Here is a 12,349-nt window from a genome sequence, read left to right on the forward strand (position 1 = left end):
CAAACTTGGCAGCTTTAAGATTTGTGGACTTCAACTCCCAGAATTCCTCCTCCAGTCATGTTAGCTCAGGAATTCTGGGAGTTGAAGTCCACAAGTCTTAAACTTGCCAAGTTTGAAGACCCTTGGTCTACATGGATAAGTAGCATTCATTTGAACATGTATTGCTAAGGCATTGAGAGTTTGCTCCACACCTAATTTGGTTGGGAAATCTGCTGAAAAGTGATTTTCTGATAAAATGGATCTTTTCTTTAACCCACACTTATTAACATATGGATAAGTAATGAGCCAAAAAACCCAGAGATGAGGGTTTATTATCCATTTCCTAGGTAAACAGCAACTGGAATGGTCTCTTAATCCACTGCAATGGTTCTTTCATTTGGTCTTTCCAGGCACTTTCCAGGCATTTAATTTGGTGTGAATAGCGGTAGCGGTTTTCAAGAGATTTCCCTTGGTATTCAATCTTCTTCCCTGTTTTATGGCTTGGGCAAGAAGATAGGTGGAATGCTGGAGGGAAGAGTAGAGGTAAACTACTGTCTCCACCCATTTTGTTGGAAGTAATACATTGATACAGACCTTTGTCCATTTTTGCACTTAGTCAACAAGCAAAATCCTTATTGCTAACTCTGTAGGTCCATCTCTGTGCCATATCACTGGGATCTAGGTAGTGTAAGCTATAGATCTCAAGTGTAAAGGACCACCTTTTAAATTAAGACTGATAAGATCTTACAGCTGCTTGTTATTCAATGTGAATTGCAAATTATTTTTGTAACAATCATAACAATCTATCCTATTGATGTTATAGAGTCAGAGAAAAGGAACAGAATGGAAACTAACATTAATTTTTCCACTGGAAATTAACCAGAGTAAGAAAGGAAGTGTTGATTGCTTATAGACAACACAGAAATGGAAGCATCTGCAAATTTTTTGGGGAAAAAACATAAATAATTCACAGAAGCCAAATGCTATACTGAGAATTATATATTAAAAGGAGTTCCAACAAATAGCAAGATAACATTTTGCTTATGCACTCCATTGTTCTTTCCTTGAGTTGCAATAAAATCAGTTTCAGATAATCATGAATTGCCAAAATACAGTGCTTTTTACCTTGGATTACATAAAAAGACTGGGAAATTCTGGGTAATTAAGTATTTGGACCAAGAACAACAAATATGGGTTTGTTTGTTTGTTTGCTTTGGGGGGATTATTATTTTAACCAGGGTGCCAGAGTTGTATGTGGTAGTGGTTGTGGGTTTAATCTTCATATATTGCCCAGAATCACTTAGCTCTATAAATTATTTAAATAAACAAACCCAATAGGTTCTTTTATCCTGATGTAATGGTGTGTTCTTTTTTCCCAGCCACTTGGAATGTGACATAACTCATAATTGATCGATTTAACATCATTAACTTGAAAATGCTTGATTGAGTTTAATTAAAAAGATAATTCCTTCTGTAATTGTTTTTCTGGTAAGACTGGTCTATCAGGGCAACCTGGTCTACCCAAATATGGGACAGAACATACTGCTTTCACCTTTCAGCCCCAATTCAGGAGCCTTAGCAGGCAGTCGCTTCCACGACAACTATTTTGTGTTAAATAAAGGGAGACTAATCTAGCTATTTGAAGCTTTTTGCCCTCATTAGCTAGTCATACCCTTTGGGGGTGGGGGTTGTTCTTCTGTATTTAATTATTTTTGCTTTCTGTTATGCACCATTTGGCAGAAAATTGGTAGCTATGAGGGCCCAGACCCACAATTTTGTAGGGCCACAGTTGGCTTGAGGCTCTGCACTCATGTGCATTTCTGCTCTTAGAAGAAACTAGGTTCATAAATAGAATCCTCTCCCAATTCCAATCTTTCTCATCTCCTGCTATAGTTCTCATGTGCTCCTCGGACCATCAAGAATGTTGGGAAAAAGTGGAAAATCCGTACACATAAAATTCTATTTATTCACATTACAGTCCAAATGAAAATATTGCTCTTATTTATCAGGAAATCAAAGAAATCAATCTCATCTTTTCAGGTTTCATTCTAGACTTAACCTCTTGAGCAATCATCTATCTATCTATCTATCTATCTATCTATCTATCTATCTATCTATCTATCTATCTATTATCTATCTATCTATCTATCTATCTATCTATCTATCTATCATCTATCTATCTATCCTTTAGATAATCCACAAACTCATACAAAATCATAAGAATTTGTTATAAGGGTTATATTTATTGAAAGTTTCTTCTTCTGAGAGTACTTTGTGCCAGCAAAACATGTAATGGTGGTTTTTAGGTCATTATTAACCTATCTATTCCTGTCTGAAAGAGCATATCATTTTATTACCTTTAAACATTCAACTCTAGTTATATTATATAATGATTTATTACATAACAAGGCCAAAATTGGCATAAGAGAAAAAAATGAGGCCATGTACAGTTTCAGGAATTGATATAATACCCATGCAGCAAACCATGCTTACCTTGTCTAACAGCTAATGTTGTGGTGTAGACCAAAAATAGGAGAATGTAGTTCAGAAAGCTCTGAAAGACAGGCGTGTTGGCATGAAAATCATCTGACAAATACTTGCTGGTTAGACTAATACCACAGATCAGCAGGGATAAGACTTGCCCCAGAGCTACAGATAACAGGAGCTCCCTAAAAGAAACAAGACAGAGAAACCATCTTGTTAGAATAGCCAAAGATTCATTGGTAAAATGATTACTTCCCTTCTGTTGTTGTCCCCCTAGAAGCAATGAGGAGGAAAAGGAAGAGAAATTTTCCTTTTTACTCATAAAACAGCATGAAGCCAATATTAAACGTGCTTAAGAAAATAGAAAAATGACAGCATGAACACAAAACCAAATCTAACCAATGGAACTGATGATATCAGTGTTTTACAAACTTCTCAAATTAGATCTTGGAAAGTGAGAATACTGAGCTCAAGGTTGACTCAGCCTTCCATCCTTCTGAGGTGGGTAAAATGAGGGCCCAGATTGTTGGGGGCAATATATTGACTCTGTAAACTGCTTAGAGAGAGCTGTAAAGAACTATAAAGCGGTATATAAGTCTAAGCGCTATTGCTATTTTCTGACTGAGACATACAAAGTTGTCCAAGCTGACATGTCTTCTGATGACTAGGTTCTAAATTAATTATACTGCTTGAAAACTGCCTGCCTCCCATAACTGTGTCTTAAACACAGCAATTTCACAAGCAAGATACATAATTTAGATAAAGCAGGTGCGTATAGTGCTTCAAGACATAAGTTGAACAAAACCCAATACTAAATCTATAAATCATTCCCAAATTGCCAAACTGAACAAATAACTATTTATATTAACTGCACCTTACATTCCTATTGTACTGAATTAATACTGAGGAAAATAAATGAAGAACCTGAAAAATTAAATTTAACAAGGGCTAAAGATAAGCTTGGAATCCATGGGAAATATGGTTCTTCAATTTTAGATACAAGTTAAGAAAACAATGGTTCCAGTTCATCGGTTTTCCCTCAGGTAGTGAGATAAATCTTTTCCACATAGGCTGGCTTTCAGTACAGGGACACAGTCTTTGACAATTTGCTAAATTTATTACAGGCTTGGCACATGCAGGGGGGGGGAAAACAGTCTTAGTAAAAGTACACACACACACGCACACACACACGGTGCTGAACTCATTTTCCTTCTTTTAATAGAGTTTTAAATTGCAGGTATCTGAATGAGTTTATATTTTGGGGAAATAAGAAGTTCAAATAAGAACAAAAGATAGGAAGGCACCCGCTTGATATTTCAAAAGGCTCAGTGCAAAAGTATTTCCTGAGCTATGGAACTAAGTTCCAGTGTCAAATATTCATATGCTGGAGCTTATAGGAGCCAATTAATGTACTTCAAGATTGATTCTTTAAACCAGAAGTCTCTCACATGCTCCTTTGTGGCACATTACACCAGCAGAGTCTTTCCTTGGCAAGTACCAGATTCTGACCACACCTGACTTTTGATATTAGTGATAATTTTAAAAATAGGAAGCTGAAATACTGGCAAAATAAAGTGCCAGGGACCAACGTCATTTTTAATTCTAGCAATGCCTCAAGGCTCAAAATAGGCCGTTTCTTTTAAAAGTAAAAATGATGCATGATGGGCATGGAAAGTATTGAAATGTTAACGATAGATCTCCTTAGGATACTCTGAATACATACATACATACCAGTGGTGGGATTCAAATTCTCTTACTACCGGTTCTGTGGGCATAGCTTGGTGGGCGTGGCAGGGGAAGGATACTGTAAAATCTCCAGTCAGAGGTGGTATTTGCTGGTTCTCTGAACTACTGTATCTTTTAGAAGTCTTGTTGAAGTTTTACTGTAGATTCTTTTTAATTCCAGGCAGTCTCCTCCCTCTTCCAGATCTTTTTCTCTCCCTTCCTTTCCCTTTTCACTTTCCTTTGCTGCTTCTGACTCTTCTTTGGGAGCGATGTTATTTTTTGTAAGTTTAAATTCCAGGGTACCTTAGTTGTTGCTTTTACAATTTAACCCGGTCAGCCAAAACTTTCACTTCTTATCTTCCTCCTGCACATTCTTTTCCAGTCGAGTTCTCCTTTGTGGTGGCCATTTCTGACCACCGCTGCAACCACCTTCGGGAAAGGGAGTAATGGCCAGCTGGGGAGGAGAGATGCAGCTCTCCTCAACCCTGCTGGCGGTCTCCCCCCTCTTCACCACCTCTACGGGGTGGCTTAGCCCCGAAACCAGCTGGCTCAGGGTGCTCTAGCGGCAAGCCCAGACAGAAACCACGCACGATCACGGATTTCTGTCTGTCACCGAAGCCCTTCAAACTGGAAGTCAGGTTATCTACCTTTCTTATCTACCTTAAAATTTGGGGTTGCCAGAGGTAAGATTTGATGTAAATGCTAATCAGGGGGCCTGATGGATCAATATAGATTTTGTAGCATATAAATTGGGTAAACATGGAATGAACTTCAGATATTGCCAGACAGATCTATAAGACAGTTGAAGGTTTTAAAACCCATCCCAGTTTGGTCAATACAGTTAGATGGATGAATGGACTGATTCAGTCTGAAGAAGCTTTCTATATTTCCTATTTGCCTCAATAATGTCAGGTAGCAGGTAATGACTATCAAATCAACCCTGCTGTTTTGTACTTGAAAAGTGTTCATTTTACAGAAATAACTTCTTTTGTTACACATTTGGTGTGAAGCATGGATCAAAAATAAACTCTGCATGTATTAGCATACAGTACTAATATAGAAAATGACAATGAAAACAGTTGCATACAAAAGTTTAGGCATTATATAATATAAACATTATATTTCAATGGCTCTTAAATGAATTGAAGTTGATACAATCTTTACACGGTGCGAAGACAATTCTACTGGTGAACAAATAGTCTAATAGCAATAGCACTTAGATTTATATACCACTTCACAGCCTTTACAACATTCTCTAAGTGGTTTACAGAATCCGCCTATTGCCCTCAACAATCTGGCTCCTCATTTTACTGACCTCGGAAGGACAGAAGGCTGACTCAACCTTGAGTCGGTCAGGATCAAAGGAACTGAAGGCCTGGCAATGTGAGCAGTTTTAATTCATATGGGAAGCAATCTGAATCCCCCATTGAATAGTTTGTAATGTTGCTAAGGACATTTTCCATAGTGACAAAAGCCAGTTCCTTCTTGCCATAATAGTTAGGTAAAGATAAAGATTTCCCTCGCACATACATGCTAGGGGGCAGTGCTCATCTCCATTGCAAAGCTGAAGAGCCAGCACTGTCCGAAGACATCTCCATGGTCATGTGGCCAGCATGACTAAATGGTGAAGGCACACAGAATGCTGTTATCTTCCCACCAAAGTGGGCCTTATCTTTCGACTTACATTTTACGCTTTCGAACTGCTAGGTTGGCAGAAGTTGGGACAAGTAATGGGAGCTCATTCCATTATGCAGTGCTAGGGATTCGAACTGCTGACCTTTCTGAACGACAGGCTCAGCGTCTTAGCCACTGAGCCACCGCGTCCCTACATAGCTAGAGTTTGTGCCTTATAGCAGGAAGACAGGGGGACAAAGAGGCATGGAAACACCCTGAACAGAGTCAGCTGATTGGGAGGAAGCCAGCTCATTTAGTGAACCACATCATCATCCTTGTTCAATTCTTGATGTTTTTTTAATTAAAGAAGCTCACTTATTGTTGAGCTTCTTTTGTTCTTATTCATACATTCAAGAAACTCAAATGTATCTTCTCAACCTTGGATCTCACTGCAGACTCTGATCCAGTCTCTGTCTTTCAGCACATTTTCATTAATGTGTGGTAGGATTAAAATGAAGGCATACCCTTGTGCATGGGCTCTAAGATTATTACATCTTCACCATCATCTTCTGTTCAGTTTTCATGCTACACTTATTTTGAGTTCTGAATAATCCATTTTATGGGCTTCTGGGTACATAGTGTATACAAAACCATGAATAGATCAAGTTATGCAAAATTAAAGGAAACATGTAGATTTTAAACCTGAACTGTTTTTATTAGGGATGATATCAGACAAACTTGATAAGAGAAATATGTGTTTAGTATTATGTTTTAACGGTAGTGAGGATAATATTGGAAAGATGAAGAAACACCTCAAGATTCAGAAATAATTAAGAAGATATTAGACTGTGCAGTAGTGGACAGAGTTACATTGAAAATCAAACAGAAAGACACAGAATATGATCAAATTTGGAATTTATTTTAAGTTATTTTTCCAACAATGATTGGAAAAAAGGGATGGAGATTAAAAATGGCATTTATATTGTTAAGCAAATCAAATACCCAGACAACACGATATTTATTAAGCACCAAGTAATGTAACTAATAGAAAATTAATAAAATTGATAAAAATGTAGGAGTAGTTTTTAACAGATCTGGTTAAGAACGCACTGTGAACATAACCATTATCACCTTCTTCTTCCTATAACTCGCAAGAGTTTCCAAAGCAAGTATGTGCATTTTCTGTTAATAGTGTCCCCTGCCTCTTTGTCAATAGAATTTTAGCAGGTTTGCTACACTGTTAAGGCAGATAATTATGTCAAAACACTATATTCTACACGACTTAGTTCCTACAGACAAGTTAACTCTTTCCAGGTATATTGGAAGAAAAATTTCCCAAACTGTCAACTGGCATTAGAAGGTTGGAAGTTGTCATTCCAACACATTTGAAGAACAGCAGAAAGGGCATTGATACTTACCTGACACGCCTGTTCTCTTTGAGCTGTGAAGAGCATCCAGTAGTGGGAGGTGCTTCAGTCTCCGCATTCAGAGGCTGAGCTTGATTTGTGGAACGCTCCTCCTCCTCCACGTGACTCCTCCTCAGCGTTCCCCAGTTTTGGCGAAGACGAGAGAAATAAGCGCTCTTATCCTCATGTCCTAAAAAGTTCATTGGCTGAAACAGGACCCCACCAGATGGAAAGGGGTAGGGCTGGATGCTCTTCACAGCTCAAAGAGAATGGGTGTGTCAGGTAAGTACCAACGCCCTTTCTCCTATGAGCTGTTCAGAGCATCCAGTAGTGGGACATACCAAAGCTTGGCCTGTCCTACGGGAGGGACTCCATCTGGTCTGGAATCTCCTCCTGGTCCCTGTGGACCCATTGCAGAACTCTTCTGCCAAAGGAAGCCTCAGCAGAGGCAAACACATCAATTTTGTAATGTCTAACGAATGGTGATGGGGAGGCCCAAGTCGCAGCTCGACAGATTTCAGTTATCGGTGCCTGTGTAGCCCATGCTGCCAAAGTTGCCGCGCTCCTTGTTGAATGAGCTGTTATGCCCCTAGGCACCTGCAGGGATTGAGTCTGATATGCTTTTGCTATTGCAGCTATTGCATCCAATGGCCTATCATAGATGGTGAGACCTTGTAACCCTGAGTATTGGGCTGAAAGGACACAAATAATGCCTCCAATTTCCTGAAAGCTGCTGTATGCTTGATATAAATTCACAGTGCACACCTCACATCAAGCTTATGCCACTGTCCTTCTATCCCCTGTGATGGTCTAGGGCAAAAATTTGGCAGAATAAGCTCTTGTGCTCTATGAAAGGCTGAATTGACCTTGGGCATAAATGTGGGATCAGGACGAAGGACCATTTGATCAGCATGAAAAACGCAAAGATCTTGTCTGACAGACAAGGCTGCAATTTCCAAGATACGATGAGCGGAGGTGTTCGCCACAAGGAAAACTACTTTGTACGTCAGCAATTGGAGACTTGATGTTTTCAAAGGTTCGAAAGGGCCCTTAGTGAGAGCAACAAGGACCTTGTTAAGGTCCCAGGTGGGATAATGGTGCACTGCTGGAGGTCATAAATTGGTGGCTCCTTGAAGGAAGGACCTTATGCGTGGATGATGTGAAAGAGAACGGAAGCCTTCACAAGTGAGAACTGATGCTAAGGCCGCCACCTGCCTTTTTAACATATTAGGTGACAATCCCTTATCAAGTCCCTCCTGTAAAAACTCTAGAATCTGAGTGACAGAAGGAGAGGCAGGATCAATTTGAAACTTACTACACCATTTGCAGAAGATGGACCATGTGGCGTTGTAAATGCGAATTGCTGAGGGGCGTCTGGCGGCTAGGATAGTGTTGATAACTCTGTTGGAGAGCTTTTCGCTCTTCAAACCACTCCGCTCAACCTCCAGATGGTCAATTGTAACCATTGAGGGTCTGGATGTTGAAGGGGCCCCTGAGTTAATGAGATTCTGTCTGACGGGATTCTTCAGGGGAGAGCTACTGAGAGACTGCGGAGATCTGCAAACCATGGCCGTCTTGGCCAATAAGGCGCTACTAGAAGTAATTCCGCTCTCTCATCTAGTAACTTCTGGATGACCTTGGGAACCAGCGGAAGTGGAGGGAATGCATACAGGAGCCCCGGGGGCCAACGACAGTGGAGCAAGTTAAAATTCTCCACCCCTTGGGATGGGTACCTGGAAAAAAATCTCAGGAGCTGAGTGTTGAGAGGGGAAGCAAATAGGTCCACCACTGGCTGACCAAATGTCCGTGCCATTTCTTGAAACAGGAAGGGTAGGAGGCGCCACTCCAATTGATCTATGGTGGCCCTGCTTAACCAGTCTGCCCGTGTATTCGACAGACCCGAAATGTGTTCTGCTTTGATGGAAAGTAGGTTGTTCTCCACCCAGCAACACAGGCGCTCCGCTTCCTGCATTAGCTGTTTCGATTGTGTGCCCTCCTGTTTGTTTATGTGAGCTTTGGCTATTATGTTGTCTGTCAGTATCAGTATGTGTTGACCACGTACCTGGGGAAAGAAGTTGCGAAGGGCCAGGTATACTGCATGAAGTTCCAGCCAGTTTATGCTGCACGGCTGTTCTATGTCAGACCATCGGCCTTGGGTTGTGAGCGACTGGACGTGAGCTCCCCATCCAAACAGACTGGCATCTGTGGTGATGGTGAGCCTTTGTGGCTCCTTGAAGAGACAGCCTCTGTTGATAACTGGTTTGGACCACCAGAGGAGAGATATGAGGTAGAACCCTGACTTTGTGTTTGGAGTTGCTTCGGCCGGATCGCTGGTACGGTAGCAGGAACCACTGGAGGGATCTAGTGTGGAGGCGGGCCCAAGGGATAATAGAAATACATGAGATCATTTTGCCTAACAATTTTGATAGAACCATTAAGGACACCCTCTTGAGCAACCTGATCTCCTTAACTAATTTTTGAATGCTATTTAGTCTATCTGGTGACAGATAAACCTTGCCTTCCACCGTATCTATGACTGCCCTTAAATGGATTATCCGAGTCGATGGTGTTAATTGACTCTTCTTCCAACTTATTAAGAAGCCATGCTCTTGTAGGGATAGGAATGTGTTCTGAGTGTCTATGACTGCCTGATGGGTGGAAGGAGATAAAATCAAAATATCGTCAAGATAACACTGGAGGTGTACAGGGATGTTCCTGAGGTGGGCAGCTAGCACTGCGAGGACCTTGGTGGAGGTCCTGGGGGCAGAGGCTAATCTGAATGGAAGGGTCACATATTCAAAATGGTGGTTATTGTAGCAGAATCTCAGAAACTTATAATGGGAAGGCTGAATAGCAATATGCAGGTACGCCTCCATCAAATCTATGGACCTGAGCACGTCCCCTTTCCTGATGCCCAGTAATATTGATTGGAGGGTATGCATTTTAAACTTGCGATATACTAAGAAACAGTTGAGACGTTTCAAATCTAATATCACACTCCACCCCCACCCCCCTGAATTTTTTGGCACAATGAAAAGATGTGAATAAAAACCATGCCCTCATTGATTGGAAGCTACTGGTTGGATGGCTCGTATATCCAGTAGATGTTGGATAGCGGAATCCATGAGATTATGCTTGATCGGGTCTCTGGAAGGAGGGCATGACATGAAGGAATCTGGGGGAGTGGAGCTAAACTCCAGTGTGAGGCCGAATCTAACCGTATCTCTGACCCAAGCATCAGAGGTAGAGGAGTCCCATTGGTCAGCGAATAACTTAAGGCGTCCGCCAATGGGGATTGGGTCCCAGGAGTTATCTTGGTCACCGAAAAGGCCTGTTTCCTGCTCCCCGAAATGATCTTTTGGATTGACCACCCCTTCTACTCCTGTCCACTGAGTCAGACCTATCTGGTTGCTGTCCTGGTCTAAATGCTGGGGGTCTCTGGTATCTGGAAGAGAAGGATCCCTGATAGAAGGATCAAAAGGATCCCCTCCAAAAGGACTGGGGGGCTTCTGGAATCTGACTTCCAAAAAAGGGAAGGGAGAATTTTCTTCTTGCGTGTTTCAATTAGTAGCGGATCCAGGGAAGGGCCGAACAGTCTGTCTCCCACAATGGGGGATGAGGCCAGCTTGGATTTATGTTTGAAGTCGGCTTGCCAGTGTCTTAACCATAGCAAGCGATGCACTGTGACATGTGAGGTAATGGCCCTTGCTGAAAACTTGACTGCGTGATAGGTAGCATCGGCTGAAAATTCAGCAGCAGCAGTAAGTTTGGCGATATCTTGGTGCTCCCTAATGTTAGAAGAAGGAATGTGTTGCTTCAAAAGATGAAGCCATCTAAGAGACGACCGCGTGAAGGAGGCAGCCGTGGCTGATCTGATAGCCCACACGACAGACTGATGAGCTCTGCATAGGGCTAGCTCCACCCATTTTTCCTCCGGCTTTAAGGCCTCCAGCGCCTCATTGGGAATAGAAGGGGATGCTAAAGCCACTAAAGGCTCGTCTACCTCGGGGGTGTTCAATAAATTTGCAAAATCAGGGTCCAAGTTGAAATATTTCCTATCATATCCGGTTGGGGATGTATACATTGCTGCAGAGGCCCACTGCTTCTGTACCAGGTCCGAAAATATGGGTGGAACTGGAATCACCTCTGCTTCAACTACCGGTTGGTTGAATATCATGTCCTCTGGCCCCTCCCCTGAAGGGTTAGGTGTGTCAGATGGTTTTGGCTTGTTTAGGCCTGCAATGTTCTTTGTCTTAAACAAGAGATATTTGAAAAGTTATAGCCGGAATAAGCCTGTAAAAACAGGCTGGTCAGGAATAAGACCCTCATCCTCAGACATTTTCCCTTTTAAGGGGTCTGACTCTGACAGGGGCTCGCTATCGTGCATTGATCCCAATTCAGACTTGGCCATTTGAATGATTTGATCTACTACCTCCTCCTCCTTCTGCCCTTGGAGGGGGGTCTCCCCCTGTAAATGTACCTGGGTCGGGTGCTGCTCCAACCTGGTCAGTGACCTCAGTGGTTGGGACTCTAGGTCGGTAGTCACAGGGTAAGGTCTGGACATTAACGCGTGTTGGAGCCCCGCTGCAATCCCTTGGCGAATAGCCAGCTCCATCCAGGCTTTCATCCTTTCTGGGACCTAGTCAATGATACTGTCACCCTGATGAAGACCAGTGGCTGTCAGAGTGAATGTGGCTTCGGGAGCCCTTCTGGTTGGTGTTCCAGACACTTGGGCCTGTTGTCCTTGTGGAGTCAAGCTGCGCATGGATGAAAGGGAGAGATCTAGGGGAGGAGGAGGGTGTGAAGAAACTGATGGACTGGAAGAGGAGAAACCCTGTGATACAGTGTGCGCCTCTTGAGTGTGCCTGTCTATTTGCTTTTGTAAGACCTTATGGCGTCCCTTTCTGAGGGTTTAGAATTTCCCCTGTGTTTTGATTTGGCTTTTGCCTTCAAGGAAGAGGCCTGAGAGATGCTACCATCTGTCATTTTGATTAAATTAGAATTAAAATAATTGAGTATCAAATATATAGAGAAGGCGGTTGGCATGCCCAGGGTCTGATCTGAGTCAAGAACGGTTGCCCTGATAAAGTTCTTATTGCCCCCCCCCCCAATTTTTTTACTAGTGCCTGTGTATGTGTGTG

General features: G+C 42.1%; 1 protein-coding gene across 1 annotated transcript in view; it reads right to left on the reverse strand.

The window, feature by feature from the left end:
- Positions 1–12,349, reverse strand: part of SLC35F1 (solute carrier family 35 member F1) — a 226,651-nt gene that overhangs the window by 112,708 nt on the left and 101,594 nt on the right. Inside the window, exon 2 of the mRNA XM_026705389.2 lies at positions 2,473–2,648. Within this exon, the coding sequence (XP_026561174.2) occupies positions 2,473–2,648 (176 nt within the window). The remainder of the gene's footprint in view (positions 1–2,472; positions 2,649–12,349) is intronic.

The sequence above is a fragment of the Pseudonaja textilis genome, chromosome 1 (assembly GCF_049901715.1).
Source record: "Pseudonaja textilis isolate UNSWEBS1 chromosome 1, rPseTex1.2, whole genome shotgun sequence".
In the NCBI taxonomy this organism is placed as follows: Eukaryota; Metazoa; Chordata; class Lepidosauria; order Squamata; family Elapidae; genus Pseudonaja; species Pseudonaja textilis.